This window comes from Psammomys obesus, unplaced genomic scaffold (genome assembly GCF_907164565.1).
Source record: "Psammomys obesus unplaced genomic scaffold, mPsaObe1.curated_primary_1811, whole genome shotgun sequence".
NCBI classification, from domain to species: domain Eukaryota; kingdom Metazoa; phylum Chordata; class Mammalia; order Rodentia; family Muridae; genus Psammomys; species Psammomys obesus.
The window spans coordinates 8,992,304-9,017,927 of NW_026590859.1; the positions used below are offsets into that span (position 1 = coordinate 8,992,304).

Here is a 25,624-nt window from a genome sequence, read left to right on the forward strand (position 1 = left end):
AAAGCCTTTGGCTCTCTAATGGACATAAAGCAAAAGCCATTCTATTTCCCTGTTGTTCCACAATGGGAAGGATCACAGCAGAGAGCCTCCCTATGGAGCTGATGTCCTGCGCTGGTGGATAGCTGAATCCAACGTCTTCACTGAAGTGACCATTGGCCCCTCTGCACTCAGTGCTGCCCGAGACGACATAAACAAGGTCAGAAGTTCTATCACACGCTGATTTAGAATTAGATTTATATACTTTCCAGGTACCTGGGGACTTTGCAAGCCAGATCTATTTATCTTTCTTTTTCCTTGTGAATCAGATGAGATAGCATATAGCCATTTGTGCATAAACAGGCTGGGGGAAGTTGGTTTATCCTGAAGAGACTGAACAAAAACTCAGCCTCTGTATGAAAGTTTGTTTTATAAAGTTCATGGTTGTTTATTTAAATCTCATGGTAGAATGAGAGTTTATTTGTGCCTCTGCAGTCTTAGTTAGAAATAATAGGATTTTAAAATCTTATAAAGAAAACAACAGCCAGTTAGAAAAAATTATCAGTTATAAAGTAACTATGGAGAAATTGAAAAGCCTCATTTCTTGTCTTTAACTGTGTATGTTCTCTCACTGTGAATAGCTTAGAAACACACTCCGCTTTCTCTTGGGAAATGTGGCCGATTTTAACCCAGAGACAGATTCTGTTCCTGTCAAAAATATGTACATCATAGACCAGTACATGCTGCACTTGATCCAGGATTTTGCGACAAAGGTCAGTGTACAGTAGCAGGCTTCGGCAAATGGCAACATCAGCATTTTCTCATCACTTTTAGAAATTGTACCTTGTGTCCCCAGAAAGTACGCCCCGGAGCCCCACCCAGTTCAGGGTGACCGTGGGATGAAGTGTTTTCATGTCTTTGCTGGATTCTCACGTTTTTAGACATTTAGAGTGTGTTTGCGCATACGTGCCTGCGTGTGTGCACACAAACCAGAATTTTATTTATGGGAGTTGGTTCTTTCCTGCCACCATGCGTGTCCCAGGGAGCCGACTTAGGCTGTCAGGCGTGGTAATAGGCAGCTTTGCCTGCGGAGCCTTCTCATTGCCAACTTCTGCCACATCTCCAGCTGCTTTTGTGTGTTTTGTTGGTAAAGCCTAAGAAAACACACACAGTTGATTTTGAGCGGGGATCACCTTCAACAGGACTCTTAAGTTCAGCCTCTCTGCTCTCAGAGGAAATTGTGCATTCAGAACTTGGAGCCTTCAGTGGCTGGGGCTGTGATCTCTCACCTTTCTCACTGACCCAGGGAAGAACACATGTTCTCCCTTGATGGTTGTCTAACAGTCAGAGCTGCTGCCCTTTGCACCTGCTTCCTCTGTGTCTTGAAGCTCTCTCAGGTGCCTCTCCTCACCACTACATATGTTTACACCTTTGTGCTAATGGCAGGAAACCGTTTGCCAGCACAGCATGGAGCCTACGCTGACAGACAGCCTACTCCATTACTTTTGAATTTAGCCTCATTCAAACTGCCAGGTCAGGGCTGGAGCAGTTAAGAGCACTGGCTGCGTTTCCAGAGAACCTGGTTTGATTCCCAGCACTTACGTGAAAGCTCATAACCATCTGTATCCCGCTCCCTTTTCTGGCTTCTGCTGGCACCAGCACACAAGTGGTACACAGGCAACATACCAATATAGAAACAAAACACATTTTAAGTCACCAAGGTGAGGGCAAAGTGCATAGATTCTAATATAACATGGATGACCTCTAGCCAGTTTCCAGTAGTTCTTCTCTGCTGTCCTAATTTTTCTTGCCATTCTGGCCTTCCGGACTCCCATCACAACAGCCCATTGAGTACTCCAAGGCTTCCCAAGCCCCCAACCCTTAGCTCCTCCACATTCCTCCCACAAAGACTCGTGAGCCAGAATAGCTCCTCCACAGCAGTTGCCCCTCCCGGGGCCAGTCGCCCCTATCAGTCACTTCTTTTTTGACAAATACTAGACAAGAGCAACTCAGGAAGAGTTGATTCTGCATCTCTTTGTCATGGTCAGAGACATGCCACAGGGCACAAATACCTGTCCAAGAACACGTGAGCCCCAGGGATCAGATTCAGGTTGTCAGGCCTGGCGGCAGGCGCCTTTAACTGCCGAGCCACCTCACCAGGCTGGGCAGTTTAATTTGACTCACGGTTGAAGAAGAGATAGTTTGTTTTGGCTGGGAAGACTTGGTGCCAGAGGGACATAAGGTGACCAGGCACATTGTTCACAGTCTGGAAGCAGAGAGATCAGCGCTGGTGCTCTCCCGTTTCTCCTCTCCTTTTTATTGTGCCCAGAACCCCTGCCCAAGGTTGTGCGCTCATATTCCGGGTGCTCTTCCCTCTTCAGTTAAACCTCAGGAAACACAGTCACAGACATGCGCACATGTTTCTTAGGTCGTTCTAAATCCTGTCCAGTTGCAGTCAGGTGAACCATCACGTGTAGATAGTCTGTTTTCCCAGGTTGGGTATATGCTGCTTCAGTGTACCCTGTGTCAGAGGGATACATGTACATTTTCACTCAATTAAAAAATGGATGAGGGAATACATGAGGCAGTGAACATTAATGGTTGCTGGCACCTTCCATTCCTTGCTGTTTTGAAAATTATTTGATTTGAGCCAGTGAGATGACTCAGCTGATAAAGGCATTTATGCCAAAGCCTGATGACTTAAGTTTGATCCTTAGAATTCACAGTGGAAAGAGAGGACCAACTCCTAAAAAGTTGTCCTCTGATCTCTGTATGCCTGTTGGCACGCACACCACCCATGCGCGCCACACACACGCGCACACACACAAACACTAGTAAATTTAAAATATATTTTTAATTTTCCTCTCCTCAAACCCCGTACCCCCAACCCTTATCTTTCTTGAGACAGGGTCACACTGTGTAGCACTGGCCGGCCTGTAATTTGCTGTGTAAACACGTTGATTTTGAGCACAGATCCACCTGCCTCGCCTCCCTGAGTGCTGGGATTAAAGGCGTGCACTACCACACCTGGCCTAAAAGAAAAATTACAAACTTTAAAGTGGTGTGATTCCATTACCTCAGACTTACAGGAAGGGAGTAGCTTGGTGTAGAGGGCTTTCCCAGCATGCACAAAGGTCGAGTCCCGTCTTCATTACAGCACCATGCCAAAGCAGGGGCTGGCAAATAGCTTGGTTGGTAAAGAGGTCACTGTCCATGCCCGAGGACCTGAGTTTGATTTCTGGACTCCACACCACATTGAAAAAGTTGAGGGTGGCATCAGCTTGCCATTCTAGTGTTGGGACCTTGAAGACAGGTGTGTCTTGAGGCTCACTAGGCAACCAGAGCAGCACACTTGAGGCCAAGGAGAAGGCCTGCTTAAGAAGCAGGTACATGGTTCCTGGCTCGAGCTTGACCTCTGGCATCCACACACATGTGCACCTACACATACATGAACATGCATTCCTAGACACACAAAGCAAGCAGTTAAACAGCTTTTCTTTCCTCGGAGCATGTTGTGCTGCCGTTTCCAGAGCAGAATAGTGATTATTTGAACAGCCGTGTCTCTAGAAAGACATTCACTTGTATTCCTGCCTGTCTTTCTTCAAATTATTTTTTAGTGTGTGTGTATGTGTGATGCACATGCATGTGTATACATAAGCTTGTGCACGTATGTGTACACACTGGCATACATATATATGAAAGCATAAAGCTGATACTGTCCTTCCACCTTATCCTTTGAGGCAGGGTCTTAAACTAAATCACGTGGGCAGGTAAGATGGCTCAGCTGGTAAGGGCACTCGCTGCCAAGCCTGATGACCTGAGCTGAAGCCCCAGGACTTCACAGAGGAAGGAGAGAACCAACAACTGTCCTCTGCTGGCCACGTGTGACCTATGGCACATACACACATGCCTTTTCTCCTTTCCCCCAATAAATGTAATAGCAGATTTATAAAAGAACAGGAAAAGTGAACCAATAAACAGTCTCTAAAATTTCAAGGGAAAATCGTAGGAAAGGAAAACCCAGCACTCACACCATGCTAGCTTTGCAGCCAATCTGCTTTCGAGATCCCTGCTCCACATTGACGGTGGAATCACAGGCATTGCTGGAGGGCTGCCATGCCTACCTGGCACTTAGTGAGTTCTGGGGTCCACACTGATTGTCTTGCCTGTGAAGCAAATGTGGCGACTGAGACACGTCTCTTGAGATGCTTGTGAAAGGAGCTTGTCTGACCTGTGACCGTGCTTCTGTCCTCGTTGGAGTTTCTACATTTATCCTCCCTTATTCTCTAGATCACTGCCTCGTACAAAGAGTATGATTTTGGAAAAGTTGTCAGGCTGTTAAAAGCATTCTACACCAGAGAACTCTCCAGCTTTTACTTCAGCATAGTCAAGGATAGGTAAGTGTGACCAAGCGTGTGGTCCTCAGCAGGGATGTTTGAGTGTCTCAGCAGCAATGAGGATGTAGCGGCCACGGTGGGCAGCTGGGGACTCAAGTATCAGTTGTGCCCTGCCACTGACTAGCTTCATGGTTGGGGTAATTGGGGTAACTCAAGGTAATCTCAGTGTGTCGGAAAAATGAGGAGGCTAACACCTGGCCTTCTAATCCCAGCACTTGAGAGTCAGAGCAAGAGGCTCTCTGAGTTCAAGACCAGACTGTTCTACAAAGAGAGTTCAACGCTAGGCCAGCCAGGGCTGCACAGAGAGACTCTGTCATAGCAGCCTGTCACGCCCTTGGTGCCTGTGTACAGTGAGGAGAGCCGCCGGAAGATGAATGCCCTGCTGTCCTTGAGGGCGGGCCAGGACTAGCCAGGTCATTCTCTAGTAACACCGGGTTTCTCAGTATGCCCACTGCAGGTGAAGGTGCTGGCTTGGTGACTGGTCAATGCTACCATGTCACGTGGCACCTCAGCAGCCTTGGCATAGGGTTTACAAGTCAGATTCTTTCCCTAAAAGTCTTGTGGCACCGTTGGGAATGGGAGTCATTTAAATTGTCGTTAGTTACCTTATTAGTTACTTGTCATCCAGCTATACCATCCACAGTTGGACAAGGTGTGAGGGAATGGGTACATGTTGAGAGTAAAATGGGATAGACAAGCTGTCCAAACCAGTACGGACTAGCTGTAGTTTGAGCACTAGCTGTGCCAGGGTGGAGCCACGTCAGCTACCGAGCAAGCCTTTCTTTCAGGCTCTACTGCGAAGGCGAGAAGGATCCCAAGCGGCGCTCCTGCCAGACTGCACTGGCAGAGATTCTGGATGTGTTGGTCCGTTCTTTTGCCCCCATTCTTCCTCACTTGGCAGAAGAGGTGTTCCAGCACATCCCATATGTTAAAGGTGAGGAAAACTCTCCTCTGCACGAGAAGGGTCGTGCAGGGTTGGCTGTGCTTGTGCAATGTCGCTGTGATGAGGTTCCCTCAGGTAGCCTAGTCTGCTGTGTGCCTTCTCACACCGGTGTCAGGGTCATCTCTAGAGCCTTCTGAAGTGTATGAAACACTTGACAATACTGAGAAATCAGTTTTGCTTAAATGTGTTCATAATGTTCCAAAATGTATTTTAATCTTTTTTGGGTTTTGAGACAGGGTTTCTCTGTGTAGCTTTGGCTATCCTGGACTCACTTTGTAGACCAGGCTGGCCTTGAACTCATGGAGATCTGCCTGCCTCTCCCTCTGAAGTTCTGGGATTAAAGACCTGTGCCACCACGCCCAATTCAGTATTTTAAGCTTTATTCAAACAAAATTCAGTGCTTTTTAGTGAATACTTTTATGTTTATTTTTTTTTCTCTCCTGATTTTATTTTCATAGAAAACTAGAAACTTGAGGGGGTGGCCAGTGGCAGGTCATTCACAGCCTCACAGGCGTGGGGAAGTGTTGTGTCCCATGGAACACAACTCATGCTCATAGCTCTGCTTCGCTCTGAGGTTTTTATGTTCATAATGTGTAAGGGAAAAGGCACCTTTGACTGTGGGTCCTAGGACCATCAGTCTGTTTCACTGACTTCACGTCCCAGATAACAACCCTTGTCTCTCCTTAGTGGTTAGTTTGTATTAAAAAGCGTATATGCCCTCTGACTATATATAACTTGGTTTATTTTATTTACTTATTTATTTATTTTTATTTTCCTTAAAGAACCCAAGAGTGTTTTTCGAACTGGCTGGATTGAAACATGCTCTATCTGGAAGAAGCCAGGACTGGAGGAGGCCGTGGAGAGTGCTTGTGCCATGCGAGATTCCTTTCTTGGTAGCATCCCTGGCAAAAATGCCGCCCTGTATGAAGTTTTCATAGTGATTGAGCCGGGGCTACTGTTTGAAATGATGGAGGTATGCATAGTAGATGGAGGATGCGTAGTGGATGGAGATAATATGTAGTGGATGATGTGTAATGGAAATGATGTGTGGATGGAGGCTTGCTGAATCACTCCCTTCTGAAAGGGTGGGAGCATTGAAGCTTCATCTGAAAACTCTTTATTTTCAAATGTTTAAGGCTATATATTTAATTTAGAAACTAGGATTTCAGTCTTGCAGTACTTTCCTGTCACTGATTGTTTCCTTCTCTGAACTTGTGACACACGTAGGGGGCGATTTAAGTCTCTGTGTGAGAATACACAAAAACCGAGTTTTCTCAAAGGCCTGGGTTTTGAAAATTTTGTCCATGTGGATCATATTCCAAAAATGAGCTCTCTAGGACTGCATACGAACCAGAGACAAATCAACACATTTCTCAGACCTTTCATCATGTTTTAATTTCCATAAGTAGCAGGCTGTCAAGCCTAACACACTGACCTGAGCCTTATCTCTAGTTTAAATGCTTCAGAAAAGGGCTTTCAGTGAGCACATATGTGTGTGTGTGCATATAAAACATTTTCTTAGTATGAGTTTTGGGCTAGAGAGATGGCTTAGCAGTTAAGAGCACTTGTTACTATAGCAGGGTACCTGGGTTCAGTCCCAGGGCCCCATCTGGCGGCCCACACTAGGCCTGCATGTTGTATGTAAACAGCAAACATTCACACACATAAAATACCCAAACCTTTACAAATGAAAGGAACCATCTCAATTTCAATATTTAAAGAATTGAGACTTGAAGTCGCTAGACTATATGACATTGTTGGCAATTTTAAGAGTAGGCGCTGGGCATTGTGGTTTAATATTGGAAGCCATTGGCAAAAACTGAGGACAACGAGACCATTGGCCTGGCCAAGGCTGCACAGCCCAATTCTGGGTTGCCATTGCCCTGTTAGACACACACACACACACACACACATACACACACACACACACACACTTTAGTTGTAAATAACAAGCTTTAAAGAACATAGCTATTTAGACAGTTTTACTGGAAAAAAGTACTTTGGGATATTAATATTCTTGTTGCTGTAACAAAGCAATTTAAGGAACAGTTTATTTAGTTTAGGGTGATGTCTGTTACTGCAGCAGGAGCTTTGGGGGCTGGTCATGTTGGTGGGCAGGTGGAAAGAGCTGAGTGCAGGTGCTCAGCTCACTTTCCTTCTGCTCAGTCCCATACTCGACCCCTAGAAACTTCCTCATACACGTCCAGAGGTTTTGTCAGGTTGACAGCCAGGATTAACTGGACCACCATAAGTGTGTCTTCCTTAGGAATCGTAAGTGATGTCAGGTGGGAGACTTGCTTCTACCAATGACTAAGTGACTGAACTTGTCAAAACCAAATTATTCTCAGTCTCCTATTTTCAAGAGGAATATTTATATTACTTCACAAACTCATGTTGAAGATCAAAATTACAATGGGAAAGTCTCAAAGTGCTTCTCAGATAGCCTAGCTCACTGTACACTGGAAAGGCTGACTCTTCAGATGGCCAGTGCACTACACTAAAGCAGGTTTTTATTTAACAGGCTCTTAACCCCTCTTCGAATACTGGAATCGTAATGGGGAAGTAAAAAAAGTCAGCAGAGTTTTGGCTTACCAGACAAGGTTAACTTAACCTATTTTGCTCATTGCAAAATAAGTGTAATAAATACTATATAGATTGGAGTGAAGCAAAGTGTATACTCCAGTAAACAACTAAAATTGATGGTCAAATTTAAACTGAAGCAGTAACTTTCAAATGCCTTCCAGATGCTCCAGGCCAAGGAGACCTCTAGCACATCTCAGCTGAATGAGTTGATGATGGCCTCCCGAACAACACTTCTGGCTCAGGAGCCACGGGAGAGAGCTGAAGATGGCATTGAGCTTACAGGGACATTCCTCATCAATCTAGAAGGTGAGCGCAGCGAGTGGGGACTGCTGGGCTACTGTAAAGGCAGGAGCACACTTGCAACAGTCTATGGCCAGTTCACAGCTGCTAGCTGTCTGAGCCAGCTCTCAAGGAAACCAAGGCAGGGACAGTTCCTTCTCACTTCCTGAGTAACTGTCACTGTGAGTCTTTTTCCATCTTCTCTCTTCTGATACACAGTACCTAAAACTGCCCGACCTACCTATCCTTCCTGGGTAGACCCTGAAATGTCATTTTATGCATATCTAAAATTAAAATTTTGTTTAGTTATTCTTATAAAAGGTTCAGTAGATTTACTGGACTTTTTATCACAGGATTTTAGTGCATTTTCTGCAGAGTTCGGTCATCTTCATTAATAGAAATAGTGGAGAAAATGGTGGTTCCTTTTGTGTAACTTTTGAGTGGTGGCACTCTCGTTGTCTCCGTAACTTGGCATTTTAAGTTCCTGATTTAAGAGCTTGGCATGGTGGCATATGCCTATAGTTCCAGCATTGACTAGGCACAGACTGATGTATCTCTGTGGTAGCAAGGATATACAGAGAGACTCTATGTTTATTTAAAAAAAAAAAAAAAAAAAAAAAAAAAAAGCCCAAGTCACTTGTGTAGCTGGGTCAAGAATGACAGCCAGCTTTAACTAAGCATCACAGCTCTGACTTGATGAGAAGCAGTTAGTCAAACTGCATGATGCTTTTGGGAGTGTGCTGTGTTACAGGGCAAAACCTGGCCCACTGTTAGAAAGGTAGGAGGGAGGAAAGCCATGGAAGGAGCGCCTGCTGAACCAGGGAGGAACGGTAGTGCAAGCTTAATGACTGTGGAGGTGCTCTGTATTCTTTCAAGGTGGTGACATTCGTGAGGAGTCTTCGTATAAAGTCATTGTCGTACCAACTGCCAGAGAAAAGTGCCCTCGATGTTGGAAGCACACCGCTGAGACTGCAGATACCCTCTGTCCTCGGTGTGCAGATGTCATTGGTGCAAAGTAGCACTCTGATGTTAACAGCTCTGTGAGCGATAACCCTCCTCACAGTACTGACTGGGGTGGATCAGAACCCTAGAAAGAAATCCGAGGCTTAGGTAAGGAATGCAAGAGTAAGTGGTAAAAGATGGAGTAAAAATCAGAAAATCAAAAGGAGTATTATTTCCTGTAACTTCAGAAATAATGTATATATATACACATGGATATATATATATATATATATATATTATATATATATAATGCGCAGACACATATAGAAGGCAGGCACACACTCATAGACTTCCTCAGAGACAGACACTGAATATGGTTACTTGCAATGTGGCCAAGCAGAATGTTTTATATTTTATTAAAACTTTTTTGACTCAGTATTTAAATTCTGTGATGTCTGAAAATAAAGGCATTCTGGGAAACTCCCAACTGATGATGGTCTACATGGTGTAGACGTTGTGGATAATGAGGAGTATTTGGAGGGGAATGCAGTCGTGTGCCCCTACAAGGTGAAGGGAGTCAATTCATTCTGCCCTCTAGCAAACATCAAGTTTCTAAAGCAGCAGGATTTTGAAATGTACTACAAAGAATATCACCAAATTTATTTTTCAAGAGGGGAGAAATCTTTGTTCTTACATGTATGAATGTTGAGGAAATAACATGAAAGCTAAAAATTTATTTCACTAATATACATAGGTTCACAATAATGAACAGACACGGGAAAAAACATATATACGGAATCACTACTTACAATAGATTGACAGTAGGTAAATAATAGAGCATTTTTATAAACAATCCAATACTGGATTGATCTTTCAGGGATGGCTAATCTACTAAGTAGAATCTAGCCTCCCAGCAAACCTGTCCCTATGAGGTGAGAGGGCTTTCACTGTTTCTATGCTGCACTATAAGATATTTGTTTCTGAATGAAATGGATCACAGCAACTTCTGAGTGAGCGCTATAATTGATGTAAGCTTATTGTCACTAAGTCTTACTTTTCTATGATTTTAAGTCACAAGTAATCAGATTTTAAGAAGCTACTTAAAAGTAGCAGACTTTACACTGACCTTTGATAAACTTTTCTAACAGGTAAAGTTCTTTTCTCTTTGCAAAAGTGTGAAGCATTGGAAAGCATGGTACTATGTACTGCTGTATCTACATTTGTCCTAGTCCTCCACTTCTCCATCTAAACTCAACCTGGAATCGAGATGTTAGGGTTGTTTAAATAGTTTTATTAACAAGGTAGAAATACGTGATGTAAGGAGAGGGGAAGCCTCTAAGGACACACTTCTGGTTACAGGCATGTGCCATGCCCTTATTGCAGGGACAACAGCCGGATGTCAGAACCTAACTTCTTTATTTGTGGCACTTTGCTGTTAGAGAATGGATACATACATGTTAATTTTTCTTTCTTGCCAGATTTTAAAAGCCCTTACTGAAGTAGACGATATTTTACTGCTTCTGTTAAACAAATCTCAGGATTTAGTTTTAAAATTCTATGTATTTTATATTTTTTTTAATGATAAATCTAACCAGAGACTTAACAGTTTGTGTTCTTGTTTTCTTATGTGACCTACCAGAGTAAATTTAGTCAGTTTTATTCTCCAAAAAAAAAAAAAAAAAAAAAAAAAAAAGCAAGCTATCACCCTCCTGAAACAATGGGATTAGTAATGGCATTAGAGTAAAAGACCATCAATCATCATTAGCAGAGCTTGCAGTGCCAGGCTTTCCTGGCAAGCTGCCCATCCTGCCCCTTCCAGAGCACTAGAAAGTCGTGGGGAAAGGGGACCTCCTAGCACTGTGTAAAGGGTGCTGTTTATCTCAGTCCTGCTTTGCTACGTGATTCCAGCGTGCCACCGGCTGCTCCTCATAGCCACCTGAGCAACATCTGAAACCATTTTCTTTGAAGATGTGAAATCTGACAGTTAACAGAATTAGTTTTAGCCAGTGACAATCTTACTTAAATTCTAACTTTTTAATGAAAGAGTATTCACATTTGTGTGTATTCAGGTGTCACTTGAATCCCTGAATATTCTCAACCTTCTAGCGCAGTTGGCTGCTTCCCTCTATTAGAATGAGTTCTGTGAACAACTGTGATTATGGCAGACACCAATAATTGCATTGTATGGCTACATTCCAGAGACAGTTAAACTGCAGCAAGAACTCTGTAGAGTTCTTGCAGAGTGCAAAGTACCACTGACAGGCCGGGTTAGGTGGGTCTATCACACACTTGCTTAGCACTTGGGCTGCTCTAGGCACTACAGGGTGCAGAACTAGTTTAGTTTATCCTTTCTCTGCACCCAGCTGTGAGGTAGGGTTGCTAAGGCTGTGACAGCACAAAGTGTATTTTCTGGCCTGCTTCCAGAACGGGCAATATGACCAAGTCCCAGAAACAGACATTTTTGACACTTGGAAGAAAATAAAGTTGGACTTTAAATATTTTAGAATATTTGCTTTGTTCTTTTTTTTTCTTTTTTTTTTTTTACATGTCTTACAAGATAATACATTTTTACAATCACCTGATGTGGATACAATTTTGGAACTTGACAAAGTAAATCTTAATTTACATTATAATTGCTTTTGCTGCATTGTTCACATCTCTGATTCCCAATTCTGTCAAGTACAGCAGGCTCGGGGTCCTTCCCCAGGTCCCTTTGGTGATCTCAAGCCATTTCTCCTATGACAGCAGCAGCAGTACCCTGGACAGGAAGCGGGCAGCACCAAGAGCTCCCTGCCAGGCAGCATCCTGGTGTACAGGACCAACCATGAGGACATCAGTGCGTGTTTTAAAGGGACATGGGCTGCATCACTAGCGTGCTGATGTAAGCTATGTGAACACACTTAATCCCCACAGGAGTCATTTGGATATGAACTAGAATACTACTGTGAGAACAAAATCTGCAAATTATAACCAATTACAATACCAAAGTTTAACAGTAATGCTGCTTATTTGACTGAAAAAATAAACAGTAAGAGCATCTGCATTAATTACAGAGTAGCTAGTGTGATCATATTTTATCTTCAGTGTCAACTGAAGAAGTGGAATTTAGCCAGGATTGTACTTTTTAAAGTAATATATTTATTATATAAAAGAAAAAAAAAAAACCTCCAGAAAGTTCCCAGTCTTACTGTGTAAAATGACATGCAGTGATTCCTGTGTTACAGGATTGTAGACTACTGTCATAAAGTAGCCATGGCTTCTACAGCTTCGATGAGGTGCAAGGCGAGGCTGTACTGCCCGTGCTTTTCTGGCAGGAGTTCCATTACTTTATGCACTAGTTTAGCTGTTGCTGCAATTGGCACATCAGTGTTTTGAAGATCCTGGGGATTCTGTGAATAGGACACAAAAGCCATTAGTTTCATGCAGCCAATCAATAATTGTTACTGCCTTAAGCTTCACTGTGGAAGTTCTCCCAATAAAAACATTTCTTTGGAAGCAAGCTTCTTGCTGTGAACTCACTGAAGAAACCACCCCTGGACCTTCTGCATATGCTGTCCTGCACTCACCATTGCCTTCAGCCAGGTGCAGAGTGTGGGTGGGAGTCTGGCCAGCAGCTCCATGCCTTCTTTTGTGTGGGTATGGAAGAGCGCGTGAGCCAGCCTTTGCCCTGTTAACACCAGCAGCTGAGATGCCAGAACTTCTTTGTCATGAACTTGCAGAATGGCCTGAGGATGAGCATGGAGAAACAATGCAGCATGAGCTACTCAGTCTGCCCTGAGAAGGTTGTCAATGAAGGTTTGACTTCAGCTCTCAACAATACTATGAGTGTAGATAAAGAATTGAAATCCAACCTAGAATTTAAACCCATATCTTGTCCTTCAGCTAATTTTTTATTATTACCTAATTTTTCAATTTAGTATGACAGTACCCCTCATTTTCAAGTAAAGGGGATACTGGATTTTGTCATCCTCTGATGGCTGCTGAATACTCAGACTTGGAGAAAAGCCAACCTCCTCTCCTTACTGCTGACGGTGACATTCCTTGCTGGTGAGTGGATGTCTACCCACCCTTACTGCTTACAAGGTCTGGCAGCCACACTGGCTTTCAACCTTGCCAAGCTGGTCACCATCTCAAGACCTTTGCACTCCTTTGTTCTTCCATTTGAGGCACTGGTCCCCCAGCTCTGTGAGCGGCTAGTTGCTTCTTCTTGAGTGGTCTGTTCAGTTATTACTTTCTTTCACTCACTGAGGCTATTTATCCTATGGTTCTGGTTCCTTTCATCTCTTGGTACTGTACATGTTTTACTGCTTTATCCCTATATGAACCTGGCATTAGGCACAAAGTTGGCTACAGCTTTCTATACTTATTATTATTGTTCCTCCCTCCCTCCCTCCCTCCTTCCCTCTCTCCCTCCCTTGATTTTTAAGACAAGGTTTCTCCTGTAGACCTGGCTGTCCTGAATTGGCTGTATAGACCAGGCTAGCCTCGAACTCAGAGACCCACCTGCCTCTGCCTTTTAAGTGCTAGAATTAAAGGTATGTGCCCCCATGCCTGGGTCCTTTTGTTGTTTTGATACTGGTTCTCATGTAGTCAGTTCAAGCTGGCCTGTATAGATGAGGGTGACCTTAAATTTCTTATCCTTCTGCCTCCACATCCCAAATTCACACACTACTATATACAACTATTTTAATATTCATTTACTGCTTCTTCCAGCTGTCTGTTTTATAACTTGAATCTCATGAACATCATTCTTACCTCCTCTCCTAAGAGGTCAGCTCCATAATTGTACAACTCTCCCACATAATGCCTTCGAATGACATCTTCGCTCACTTGAAGGTGATGGGCTAAATCCACAGCCAGATCTGGCCAGTTGAGGTCTTTCCAATGACTGCTTGCTGCTTCTTCAGAGGGACCTTTGTCCTTGCTGATGGAATGCTGAGCCTGGACAGCTGCACTGACAACTTTCAGTAAGAACTTGAAGACAGGAAGGCACAGCACTGCCTTGTCAGTACTTTTCATTTAAAAGTAGCCCAGTGCTTGTTGTGTAAGCTTGTGGCTTGTGTTCAATCCCAAGGGTTCATTTAAAGGTGGTGTGGGGGACTGACCCCACAAAGCTGTTCTCTCCCCACCATACTAAGTGCCAGGGACAATCACAGCCACCCCCTCCCCATACAATTGCCACAGCATGAATGTGGAGGAGCCTAGATATGGGACTAAGGTCACCGAGTGCCTTGACCTGCTGAGCCATCCCACTTGGCTCTATAATTGTTTTGATTCAATAAAGGAACACACACTAGGGAAACTAGCTCCTGGAAAACACTGAAAGAAGTGGCCATCCTTTTAAAAGACAGCTATACTTCTGCTTTGCTATTTCCTAAGAAACAAGAACAAAATCTTACCTGTTGTCTTACAGAAATAAAATTAGGATCCATTTCCTCACTAGGTAACAACTGAATTGAAGTTAAATCCTTGAAAAATGCATTCTTTCCCTAAAGAGAAAGATGGGAAAACAAAGAAAACCACTGATGAGTATGGAATATTAAGGAAGGATAAGGGAAGGATTTAAAAAACTAGAAAGATGGCAGCATTCCATTCATCATCTACTTGGTACACTGTTTGGTGAGTGGGCAGCAGCCTCTAAGTCAGCCCCCCTCATCTGTATTGAAGCCTGTCTGAGTCCTCTTCCCCTGGACTGTGGGCTCTGACGCCAGTAAATACAACTAGACAGATGACAGCAAGTCATGTTCCACACTGGCTTCCAAAGAACTGTGGCTTCTGCTTTGGGTGCTCTTGTTTGCTCCCTCTGGGAGGGTCCAGTGGTCAAGTAAGCCATACTGCAGACACAGCTACATGGAATATAATACTCCCCAATTCAGCTGACACCTCCATGAAGCAACTCTACCAGTCTCACGGGAACCATTATGCCAATGGCAGCTAAGTAAGGAAGCCAGACTTTTTTTTTTTTTTTTTTTTTAAGAGTTGGAAGTTTATTTTTTATTTTATTTTAATCACAGATCATTCACTTGTATCCCAGCCGTAGCCCACTCCCTCTTTCCCTCCCAATCCCACCAGGAAATCAGACTTCTAACCCATAAGGCCTGAAAAATGAGCCAGGTGTGGTGAATCAAGCCTGTAATCTCAAGGGAGGTAGGAGGCTACGTAAGTGACATTGCAAACCACCAAGGTCTGTGACTCTAGCTCAGTGATAGAATATAGCTATCATGTGCAAGGCTAAAACCTAAATTAGTAAGTGTTGGTTGTTTGCATCAACCAAGTCTTTTGGGACACCTGGTTAAGCAGTAGTAGGTAACTAGAACAATTAGCATGTATTCTGAATCCTAAAAAATACTTGTATCACTTATTCAAGACAACATTCATGTTTAGAGTCAAAAGAACAGGGCAGGCTGGGTAGATGGCTCAGTGGGTAAGAGCACTTGCTGAACAAGCATGAGTACTTGAATTTAAATCCTTAACACTAACATAAAAAGCTGGAATGACTTTTGTTTTCCTGCAGCCCACAGGAAGTGTGGAGGTGGGTAGTGGATGATCACATTTCTAGACAGCCAGCCTAGAGAAAACATGGAGCTTCTGGTTCTGAGACTGGCAGTCTCAAGCAGTGAGGACAAGAGCAGTAAGGAGGAAGACACCCATCCTCTTATGGCTTTTATACTCCCCCAACACAAAAACCAATGAGACAACAGGGTATCAGATTTCCTTCAGCAGGAAATCGAATGCAGAGCTGAGAGCACCCAGGCCTGCCACTCAACAACACTTTACCTTGCCCAGCATATAGATAGTCCTGGCTAGCAAAGATCCACAGAGCAGGGCACGGTGGCACACACATCTAACCTCAGCATTTGGGAAGGCAGAGGCAGACAGACCTCTGTGAGTTTGAGGCCAGCCTGGTCTACTGTCCAGGACAGCCAAGGCTCCACAGAGAAACCCTGTCTTAAAACAAACAGAACAAACAAAAAATCCACAAGCCTGTTTACCTCCAGAGTGCTGGGAGTTAAGTCCTATGCCTCCATGCCAAACATAATATTTAAGTATCTTCTACAATTTCAAGTGAAAAATGCACTAATTCAAAATTAGTATTTACTATAAATGTTTCACTGAGAAAATTTGTTATCAGACTCCTATCATTTCTTTCTTTTAGAAGTTAACTGCTGGGGTGGCTGCAATCTATTTTTTCCTTTTTGTCCTCTGCAGGCTAGATGTAGTCTCTACTGCTATGCTGCACCCTCCTCTAAACAATTGTAATCTAAATTTTAAGTGTTGACTAAAAATTTCTCTCAGCTGGTCGGTGGTGCCACACACATTTAATCCCAGCACTCTGGAGGCAGAGGCAGGCAGGTCTCTGAGTTCCAGGCTGTCCTGGTCTACAGAGGGAGTTCCAGGACAGCCAGGGGTACAAAGAGAAATCCTTTCTCAAAAAAATAAAACAAAACAAACCAGACCAACAACCCCACCCCTACCACCAATAACAACCTGGCCCCCCAAATCTCTCTCTGGTTAGAGAGTGAGAGGACCCAGGGCATCAGGTACACTAGGCAAGTGCTCTATCACCAAACTGTATCACCAGTCCCCAAATCTCTCTTAAAATATGTATCAGCCCTGCTTATGTAGACTTTCAAACTTAACATGTCTAAGATCACTCTAAGTAAGCTTTTTAGAAATTACCTGCCCTGTGACAAACTTGAAAACAGATTTGCTGTAACCCCTTTGGACTCCTTTGGCTCTGCAGTTGGTGCTATAAGGTTGACCCTTCCAGAGCCTTTAGAGTTTACCCCTTGTGGTTCACCCCTCCCCAGCTCCTGACTGAACCCTTCTCACACCACCACTCTTTTGCACACTGTGGACATGCACCTTTCCTTGAACATCTTAATTGCAAATGCAATAAACTTTTAGTGAGCTCTTGCTGTGTAATAGGCAAGGTACACAGACATGGGAAGAGCAAAGAGGTGTGGTAAGTTTAGGGGACATAGACAAGGACTTTGAAGAGGGTGCTTAAACGATAATATATATATTCATATTTATATAAAAGTAACAAGACACTGGCCACATGAAATGGATGCCTATGAAAACCAGGAAACACAGTGAAGACAGAGTGATGGGATGTGTGGCTGGGGGATGGCTGGCAGAGCAGGAGAGGCTGTGGGAAGTCCCTCCCGGCTCCACACTTCTATGTGGCAGAACTTCCTTAAAATAGTAAGGTAGATCATGACCCCAAGCACTGTGAATGTAACTGAAGCAGCTGAATAGATGCTATGCCCTGGAATGTCCTAGAGAGGCAGGGTTTCCACAGGGAAACACTCTTTCCCTGCTCCTACAGGGACAGTTACCTGAGGGGAAGCCTGTCTTGAGAAAAGTGATATCACACATGACCTTAGACGAAGGCTGAGAAGTGACACTCACTTTTTCTTGAGCTGAAGCTGCATTCTCCAACTCAGTAAAAGCTAAGCAATAAAGCAGAAGTTTTTCTATCCTGTATCGCAGGGGCACCCATGAACGGAAGGCCTTATTAACTGGCCAAATGATGCAGAGGCTTTCCATGAACCACTAAGAAATTGATTTGCAAGGAACTACAAAATGTAAGGCAGAGAACCAATCTGCTTGGGAAAATGGTTCTTTCAGTGTTGGAGACAGGACAGTTAGGAAGTGGGGAGGAGGCATGAGCTAGGAACACACTAATGGACAGCAGTATCCAGGTGGAATGGTTTTGGTTCTCGAGACAAGATCTCATAGCTCAGGATGGCCTGTAAATGGCTAAGCAGCCCATGCTGGCCTTGAACACACACCAGCTTCTGCCTCCTGTATGCCAGTTTACAGGCACATGCCACCATGCCTGGCTATGGCTTTCAGTAGGAACATGTGAACAGAATGGCCTGAGAAAGGGCTCACCTCCAAGTTTCTGGTACATAAACTATAGCACCAATGCCGATTACTCAGGCCAGGAAACTTAAGAGAAAGCAAATTAAGTCAGGGCAGGATCGAGTGAAGGTTTTCAAATGTGTTTTGGATACAGGTTCCTTAGGACATTCAATAGAAGCATACTCATCAAACTGCACGAGTAAGTCCTGCCTACAGATACACAAGAGGAAGAAAATGGGTTTGTCTAGGGAAAATATGCAGAATGAAAAGGACCAATCGCAGAGGGCAAAAACCCAAAGGACACTAAATGACATCATGAGTAAATTAGAAGACTGGAAATAGGTGGGGGATAAGGGTCCCGGAACCCCTCAGTGGATCACCCCCCCAAAATCACTAAACAACCAAACACGTTACAACTCAGTAAGAAAACCCATGTGCCTGTTAAGCAGCAATGCCAAAACAGCTCTGCAGCCCTCTAGGGGAACTCACCTTGCTATCAAAAAGACCAAGAGGCTTCACACTCTTCAGAGAAAAGCGCATGGATGCGTAGAGGATGGAGCACAAGATGGAATGATGCTCTACCAGTGGGTAGTGAATAGGCTTCTGCTCCAGTGCCAATTCCACTATGGAGACGGGGCCTTCAACGGACAGCCAGGCATCCTCCGTGTCCAGGACTGGTACCTGCATTTCATCCCTACTAATGTCAGCCTGTGCAAGTTGAGAATGAAGTCTGTATCAAGAATTGCAGAATAAGAACTGCAAACTACAACATCCCAAAGTGCAAACTTGTAGTCTATGTTCCCCATAACAACTGAGAAACCACAAAAGTATAAGAGACAGAAACAGAGACAGAGTCAGAGAAAATGAATGCCACTCTTTAGGCTAAAGTCAAAACCTACAAATGAATATAAGTAATCCCATCACAATGTCATTTCTCAAGCTCAATACTTTCAGAATATTTAATTCTTTAGGAGAGACTCAGATGAGATGGTGGGGGGAGAAGTGTGTTGTGTGGGTGTGCTCTCAGTGCACAGCCTAGCTGGCCCTCAGTCCTGTCCTAGCTTCCCAAGAGGTGACTACAGGCATGCACCATCATGCCTGGCTAGCATGCTCCTCTTTACCTCCAATGATGTCTGAAGAAGATCCAGGCAGGAGCCAAGGAAGGACGTCATTGCTGTGTCACTCATCCCCACATCCTGTTTTCAAAGAGGAAATAGAGTCCCTGCATCAGAACTGCTGTGCTGTCAGGACACAGAGATCGTAGCGTGAACATGTGCCTGACTTTCTGCATTGAATACAATCTGAAGTCATTACATATTTAAGTTCCTGCCAATGGGTTGGGTAGTGTCAATTTGATATTAGCATTTAGTGTTATTACTATCAATCTTAAAAGTTAATGTTCTGGGGTGAGGGGTGGCTCAGTGGCTGGAGTAGACTCAGCATGTGTAAGACTCTATTCAGTCTCTAGCACGAAGGGCAGGAGGGAAGACAGTACTGTTAGTGTTTGTGCACTGTAAAGACAGATTTTTCAACTTGCCAGAGCATTTGCTAGCCAAATGAATATGGTTAAGATAAACACGTAAGGTTCAACCAGGAAAGTACTAAGTTAACAGCCTGGGCTGCTGGTTTCATGGCATTTTGAAGGCACTGGATGGAATTCTCTGAGTAAAACTAGAATCTCCCATTTGACAGCCAAATACTAGATTCACATTTTCTGGCAAAAAAAATGGTTCCCACTGTCGCCTTCAACATGCTGGTGTGAGGGGCCACTGCATCTCTGTCTAATCTTTTTAAAGCCACCAAGCAATCAACTCTTCACATTATCGAAGTACATAATTCAGAGTGTGCATGTGTGCTTAAGTCCAGTTACAACCACCTGAAGAACACACTATAATCTTCAATCGTGGTAATTGGTGATAAGGTTGTCAGCTCTATATGGTGTCTCAACACTTGTTGAGACATTTAAGAACAGTTTGAGGGAAAGTGACACTACTCGTCAGCAGCTTCAGTATCCGGGGGTCAGGGCCTCATTGAGGTCAGTGGTTATTCGAGCTGGGTAGACAGGATCCACTCTTCATGGGAGCCTGCCTACAGATGAGGTTAGATATGTTACTGTGAGATTCTGGAGCACAGTATACCCAGGCAGAGATGGCAACATGCCGCTTCCAGTCCAGATTCCAAAGGTAAATGAACTTTAAGAATTACACATGCTAGCTGCCAATCAGGGAAACTGAGAGTGACTACAGATCACAACTATTTCCTTAATGCAGTACTCTTTGTTACCTCCAGATAGATCACCTCAGCAGAAAAATCAAAGTTCGCTCCTACAGTAAAAGAGTATGTAGAGTGTGAGTTTACAAGAAGACTCACTCACCCTTCGGCATAACCTATCCTTTGGAGATTTTCCAACCTGAAATGGACAGAAAATGTAATATTTAGCAATTCAAACCAAAAGGCATTAGAATGGTACATAAATTAAAGGCAGCCAGAATTACAGCTATAAATACACATGCCAGCAATTAACTATTGGCTAGCTACCAACAATGAAAGCAATTTTTTTTTTTTTTTTTTTTTTGGGGGGTAGGACTCAAAAATTATATCACACTGAAAAAAATAAAAAAATCCCTGGGCTGGAGAAATGCCCCAGCAGTTAAGAGCACTTGTTACTTGTTGCTCTTATACAGGACCCATGTCCAATTCCCTGCACCTTCATGGTGGTTCACAATCATCTAGGGTGATTCAGTAGGCATGTACAAATGGTGCACATACATGCATGCAGGCAAAATACTCATTCACATAAAGTAAAGTAAATAAGCACATCTAATCCCTCTTCCCCAAGGAAATTATATATTTTTGAACTAATAAGAAAAAGTTCTCAAAGGCCATGAGAACCCTGAAGGTACATTAGTGGTACACATACCTTGTCAGTAACCAACAACTCTCTAATTAGACTTAAGTCCGACCAAAAAAGAGAAAAAACATTCTGGTACTGGAAACCTCACCAACTAACTGGAGATAGTGAACTCATAACCCAACATATTCCTTAAGTACATTCTAAATGTTTATTCTTACACGTAAGTTAGTTCTCACTCCTCATTAAGGAAACTTCTACAGAAAACTTTCTACAGAAAACTACAACCAATCAAAACCCAGAGTCCAGTCCTAACTTGGTGACCTAAGGCTCAGAGATCATTGTAGAAGAGCAGGCTGTAAGATTCTAAACTCACAGGGAGTTTGCTGTAAGATTGTTTTTCCTAGAAACATCAGAAAAGCTACACCCATGAAGTCTCACCAACACTACTGTCTAAACAGGAGCTGAACGAGGATGGACCCAATAGACATGCTAAGGTGAAAGAGGGAAAGACCATGAGGCCTCCACCATAGACAAAGAAATACAGGCAGCCAGGGAATGCGGAGAGTGGAAGAACAGTCTTCCCAGGTGTTCTAATGCTGGCCCTCAAGGTCTGATTACACCTATTCTTGTTTTGTAAACCTGCCTAAGACATACCTGATTGGTTGATTAATCAGCCCATATCTGGGCAGGGGATAATGGGGTAGCCATGGCTAAGGTTTCTGGGCTTTGGGTTCAAGAGAATCACGGGAGACAGACAGGAAGAGAAGAGAAAGGAGAACGTCACGCTGGGTTGGTATGGATAAAAAGACAATGTGGGCTGAGAGGAAGGACTCCAATAATGGCGTGAAAAGGCCCAGATGAAGAATACAAGCACATGCCATGGGAATATGTATGGAAGGTAGACGAGATAACGATGGTTAAGGAGGATGGTATTGGATGGGGGCCTGGAGACAGATGGCGAGGTTACTGAGACAGTGTAGGTCAAATATCTGCCTGGCCCAAGGCAATTATAAAATCTAACAGGTGTCTGTGTCTTATTATTTGTGATAGCGGGTTAAATAATACCACTGTGATAATCTTAGGTCTAAAAATAAACATTACATAGCCCAGTACACTCATTTTTTTTTTTTTTTTATTTACTAGAACACCCTAGAAGAACACACTGACTGGTTATCCAATACCAAATATCAGCTCTGAAAACATACACATACAATAATAATAGTTTATGGACAGAGCAGGTTGTATTTATATGTTTAGAAGTATGTTATATATGTATAAGAATAAAAGAAAAAGTGGTCATGAATCTGAAAAAGTAAGGTCGGAGTGCATATGGGAAGAGCTAGAAGGAAGAAAGATAAGGTTACTGATGTAATTATAATCTCAAAGACTATATTATATATAACCTCAAATTATATTTAATTATCTGTATATTATATATACATATATTAAAATTTATTTCTGGAAAGTACATTTAACTCAGCAGGAGTAAAATGCAGTAGCAGGAGACAACTAGAACACAGGCTACCAACTGTCCACACACCCCAGGGTAAGCAATCTTTCTAGAAAGTAAGTAAGAGAACTAAATTAAGAAGCCAGTATGTTCATGACAGAGATGGTCCCTGTTAAAAAAAAAAAAAAAAAAAAAAAAGACAAAAAAAGAAACCAGTATGTGAAAATTAAAATCACCTCACCTTGTCCATTAAGTAGGTAGCAGCAGAAAACCTTTTAACCAAGAACGTATTCCACATCATCAGCGCAATACCTGCACAGCAAATGAAATAAAACATCAACAGAATGCTATAGATGCAGTATCATCAGACATTTAACTCTTCCCTAAGCTTATGAAACCATGTGGACTCTACACATTATTTCTTGCATGTAGAACTTTCGTTTTTAATAAAAGCATAAGGGAACAGAAGAATATCACAATCATCATATCAGTATCATAAATAACAAGGAAAAAGTAACACCCCCATGACATCACATAGCCTTCAGAAAGGCTCCAGATGTTTGTTTGCTTGGTTGCTGTGCTGTGGGTAGAGCACAGGGCTTCCACATGTTCAGCAAGGCTCTGCTACTGACCTGTACTCCTGACTCTCTAGCTTTGGTGAGGGTATGAAACAAATGAAGCACACTGACTGGGTCAGTGAATTGGAAAAGCCTATCAGGAAGTATCTGTTAACACTGTACCTACTGGTCCCCCAGCACATCTCAGAAATTCACAGTGAAAGACACATATACACTGTTGGGAACAGCTTAATTCTTATGTAAAATATTAAAATAACAAAATGTTAAAAACATATCAAGGAAGCCAGATCTGGCGGCTCATGCCTGTAATGCCAGCCTTTGGGAGGATAAGGCAAGAGAATTAGAAGTTCAAGGGTGGCCTGGGCAATATGAGACCTTATTTCAGGAAGAAGAAGAAGATGAAAAAAAAAAAAAAAAAAAAAAAGTAAAGTAAAGAAAGAAAATACCTGCTCCCCAGCCCCAAGTACTGAAAATTAAAAATACTTAAATATTCAACTAAGCAAACAACAGCAAAAACCATTTTTTATTAACCCAGCAAAGGAACAGGCAATCAGTAGTAGTAGCTCCATAGTCTCAGAAGGAGAGTTCACAGTTATGCACAGTGAGATGAAGTGGAGGATGTAAACTTGACAACTCCCATCCTACTATGACAGGGGGTCATGAGGGTTTAACATCCGCTACTCACCATTTTGAACATGTGCATTAAGGATGTGCTTCAAGTGTTCTATGGACCTAACCAAAAAGCGTGCTTCCTTAGAAGAGACAGAGAGAAGATAAAGGTTATTTTACATCAACGAAAACCTATTCCTTAAGTTAGGTTTTTATGTATGTGTATGTGCAGAGTAAACACTGTGTGTGAGAGGATGCCTACAGAGGCTGGAAGAGTCTAGCATTACCAGCACTTGTGAGCATCCAGACCAGAATGCTAAGAACTAAACTCAGGTCCTACGAAGAACACCAAGCAACCTTAGCCACGGGGGCCATCTCTCTCCAGCCCCCGCTGGTGACTTCTTACTAAATTTCTACATAAAGCTATTTTAGAACTTGGCAAAGGGGCTGAAAAGATAGTTCAATGGTTACGAGCACGTGTTGTTCTTGCAGAGGATCCACATGGTAGCTGATAGTTATCCACAACCCAAGTTCTAATCCCCAAGGGTACCAGGCATGCAGTAATGCACATACATACAGGCAGGCAAAACACTCACACATGGAGGAGGAGGAAGAGGAAGAGGAAGAAGAAGAAGAAAAAGGAGGAGGAGGAGGAGCAGCAGCAGCATTGGCCACTGGATGTAGTGGCACACACCTTTAATCCCAGCGTTTGGGAGGCAGATTCAGAGATGTATCTCTGTGAGTTTGAGGCCAGCCTGGTCTACATAGTGAGTTCCAGGAAACTTGGAGCTACATAGCGAGACCCTGTCTCAAAACAAGCAAGCAAGCAAAGAGACTGACAGAAGCAGAAGGCGCATGCGCTCCAGACCATGTGGGTTACATACAGTTTCAGGCTAAGCTAAGCTGATTCAAACAAACAAGGGTGGGGAGGAAAAGAAAAACTAAAGAAATGGAATTAGGTAAGAAATAACTTTTGGGAAGATAACTTCAATCATCGCATTATCTAATTAATGATTAATTTCCAGATCATGATGGCCGGGAGATTCAAGCTCCTTGAGGTCTATATACCACACAATTATTCTCTTCAGGCAATATCTGAATTTCACAGGTGTGAAAATTTAAGTTTCCTTTTGCAAACAATCATTATGCAACAAACCTATTTAATGCCCTAGGAATACTACACTGAGCAAAATGGACCCAGATCTTTGTCTGCACTGAGCCTAGAGTCTAGTGAGGGAGCTAGAAAATTGTAGTGTGATTTAAAGTGCCTGGCCCTTTAATAATATATCTTCAGTTGATAGTTAACTGGCCTTCTAAGAATTCTTAGCCATTAGAACTGCTTGACCCTTTGACCTTCAGTGTTGGTTGCCTCTTGGATTTCTGGGAACAGGACAGGATATAAAATAGGCAGCTGAGGCCGAAGGTGGGGGGGACTAGCAGAATGAGAAGAGATGGAGAAGATATTGATAAGAGACAGTTGACCCAGGAGAAGCTGAGCTGAGCAAATAGGCTACAACAGATGTATAAGTTTGAAGCTGCAGTACTGGGAAAACTGGAAGAAGAGAGTGTTTAAGCAGACTATTGGGGACCTGAGAGAGGAAAGGTTGAGAGAAGCATTTGAAGGGTGCTGGGCTGAAAACTGGAAAAAGGGATGACAGGGAGTTAAGAAAACTGGTTACTGTTGTAAAATAAGCAAGCCATTTTACAGTTGGTTGTGTGGTTTGTTAGTAGCCATGGTCAAAGAAAAAAGGAAAGAAATTAGATTCAGGGATCTCTATCTCTCTTCTCTCTTCTTGTTTCTTTCATATTTAGTGTTGGGGGTAAAACCAGGGAGAAAAAGGTGGGGAAAAAAAAAGAATCTACAAAGTATCAAAGACCAGCTATAGACAATAAATATGAAAGCAAGCAAATCCGAGTGTCAGAAATAAATGGAATAAATAAAAGGAAAGAATTAGAGCAAGGGAACAGGAAATATAAGAAGAAAGGCTTACAAGCTCTATGTGGGATCACAAAGGGGGACATACCCAAATTCAAATAGTAGTGTGTAATAATCACAAAGTCATCCAGATGTTTGCTAAAACCTTCTGAAGCCCTGCCATCCCTGCTGTCCCCACACACATTGATCCTGGAAATTCTCTGAAG

The 25,624-nt window shown here is 43.0% G+C and overlaps 2 protein-coding genes across 3 annotated transcripts in view; one reads left to right on the top strand and one right to left on the bottom strand.

Moving 5' to 3' along the window:
• The window catches only part of Iars2 (isoleucyl-tRNA synthetase 2, mitochondrial), a 37,713-nt gene extending 26,990 nt beyond the window's left edge, over positions 1-10,723 (top strand). Inside the window, exons 17-23 of the mRNA XM_055609204.1 lie at positions 71-196; positions 618-749; positions 4,267-4,373; positions 5,162-5,307; positions 6,099-6,289; positions 8,061-8,205; positions 9,055-10,723. Of these exons, the coding sequence (XP_055465179.1) occupies positions 71-196; positions 618-749; positions 4,267-4,373; positions 5,162-5,307; positions 6,099-6,289; positions 8,061-8,205; positions 9,055-9,197 (990 nt within the window). The 3' untranslated portion in view covers positions 9,198-10,723. The remainder of the gene's footprint in view (positions 1-70; positions 197-617; positions 750-4,266; positions 4,374-5,161; positions 5,308-6,098; positions 6,290-8,060; positions 8,206-9,054) is intronic.
• Positions 10,724-11,633: 910 nt separating this feature from the next.
• Rab3gap2 (RAB3 GTPase activating non-catalytic protein subunit 2) overlaps positions 11,634-25,624 on the bottom strand; it is an 82,885-nt gene continuing 68,894 nt past the window's right edge. For both annotated transcript variants that reach the window (XM_055609203.1, XM_055609202.1), the window contains exons 27-35: positions 23,559-23,625; positions 22,537-22,607; positions 20,366-20,401; positions 19,113-19,187; positions 18,481-18,699; positions 14,520-14,609; positions 13,876-14,094; positions 12,687-12,845; positions 11,634-12,509 (exon numbers count right to left, since the gene is read on the bottom strand). In XM_055609203.1, coding sequence (XP_055465178.1) covers positions 12,360-12,509; positions 12,687-12,845; positions 13,876-14,094; positions 14,520-14,609; positions 18,481-18,699; positions 19,113-19,187; positions 20,366-20,401; positions 22,537-22,607; positions 23,559-23,625 — 1,086 coding nt within the window. In that variant the 3' untranslated portion in view covers positions 11,634-12,359. The remainder of the gene's footprint in view (positions 12,510-12,686; positions 12,846-13,875; positions 14,095-14,519; positions 14,610-18,480; positions 18,700-19,112; positions 19,188-20,365; positions 20,402-22,536; positions 22,608-23,558; positions 23,626-25,624) is intronic.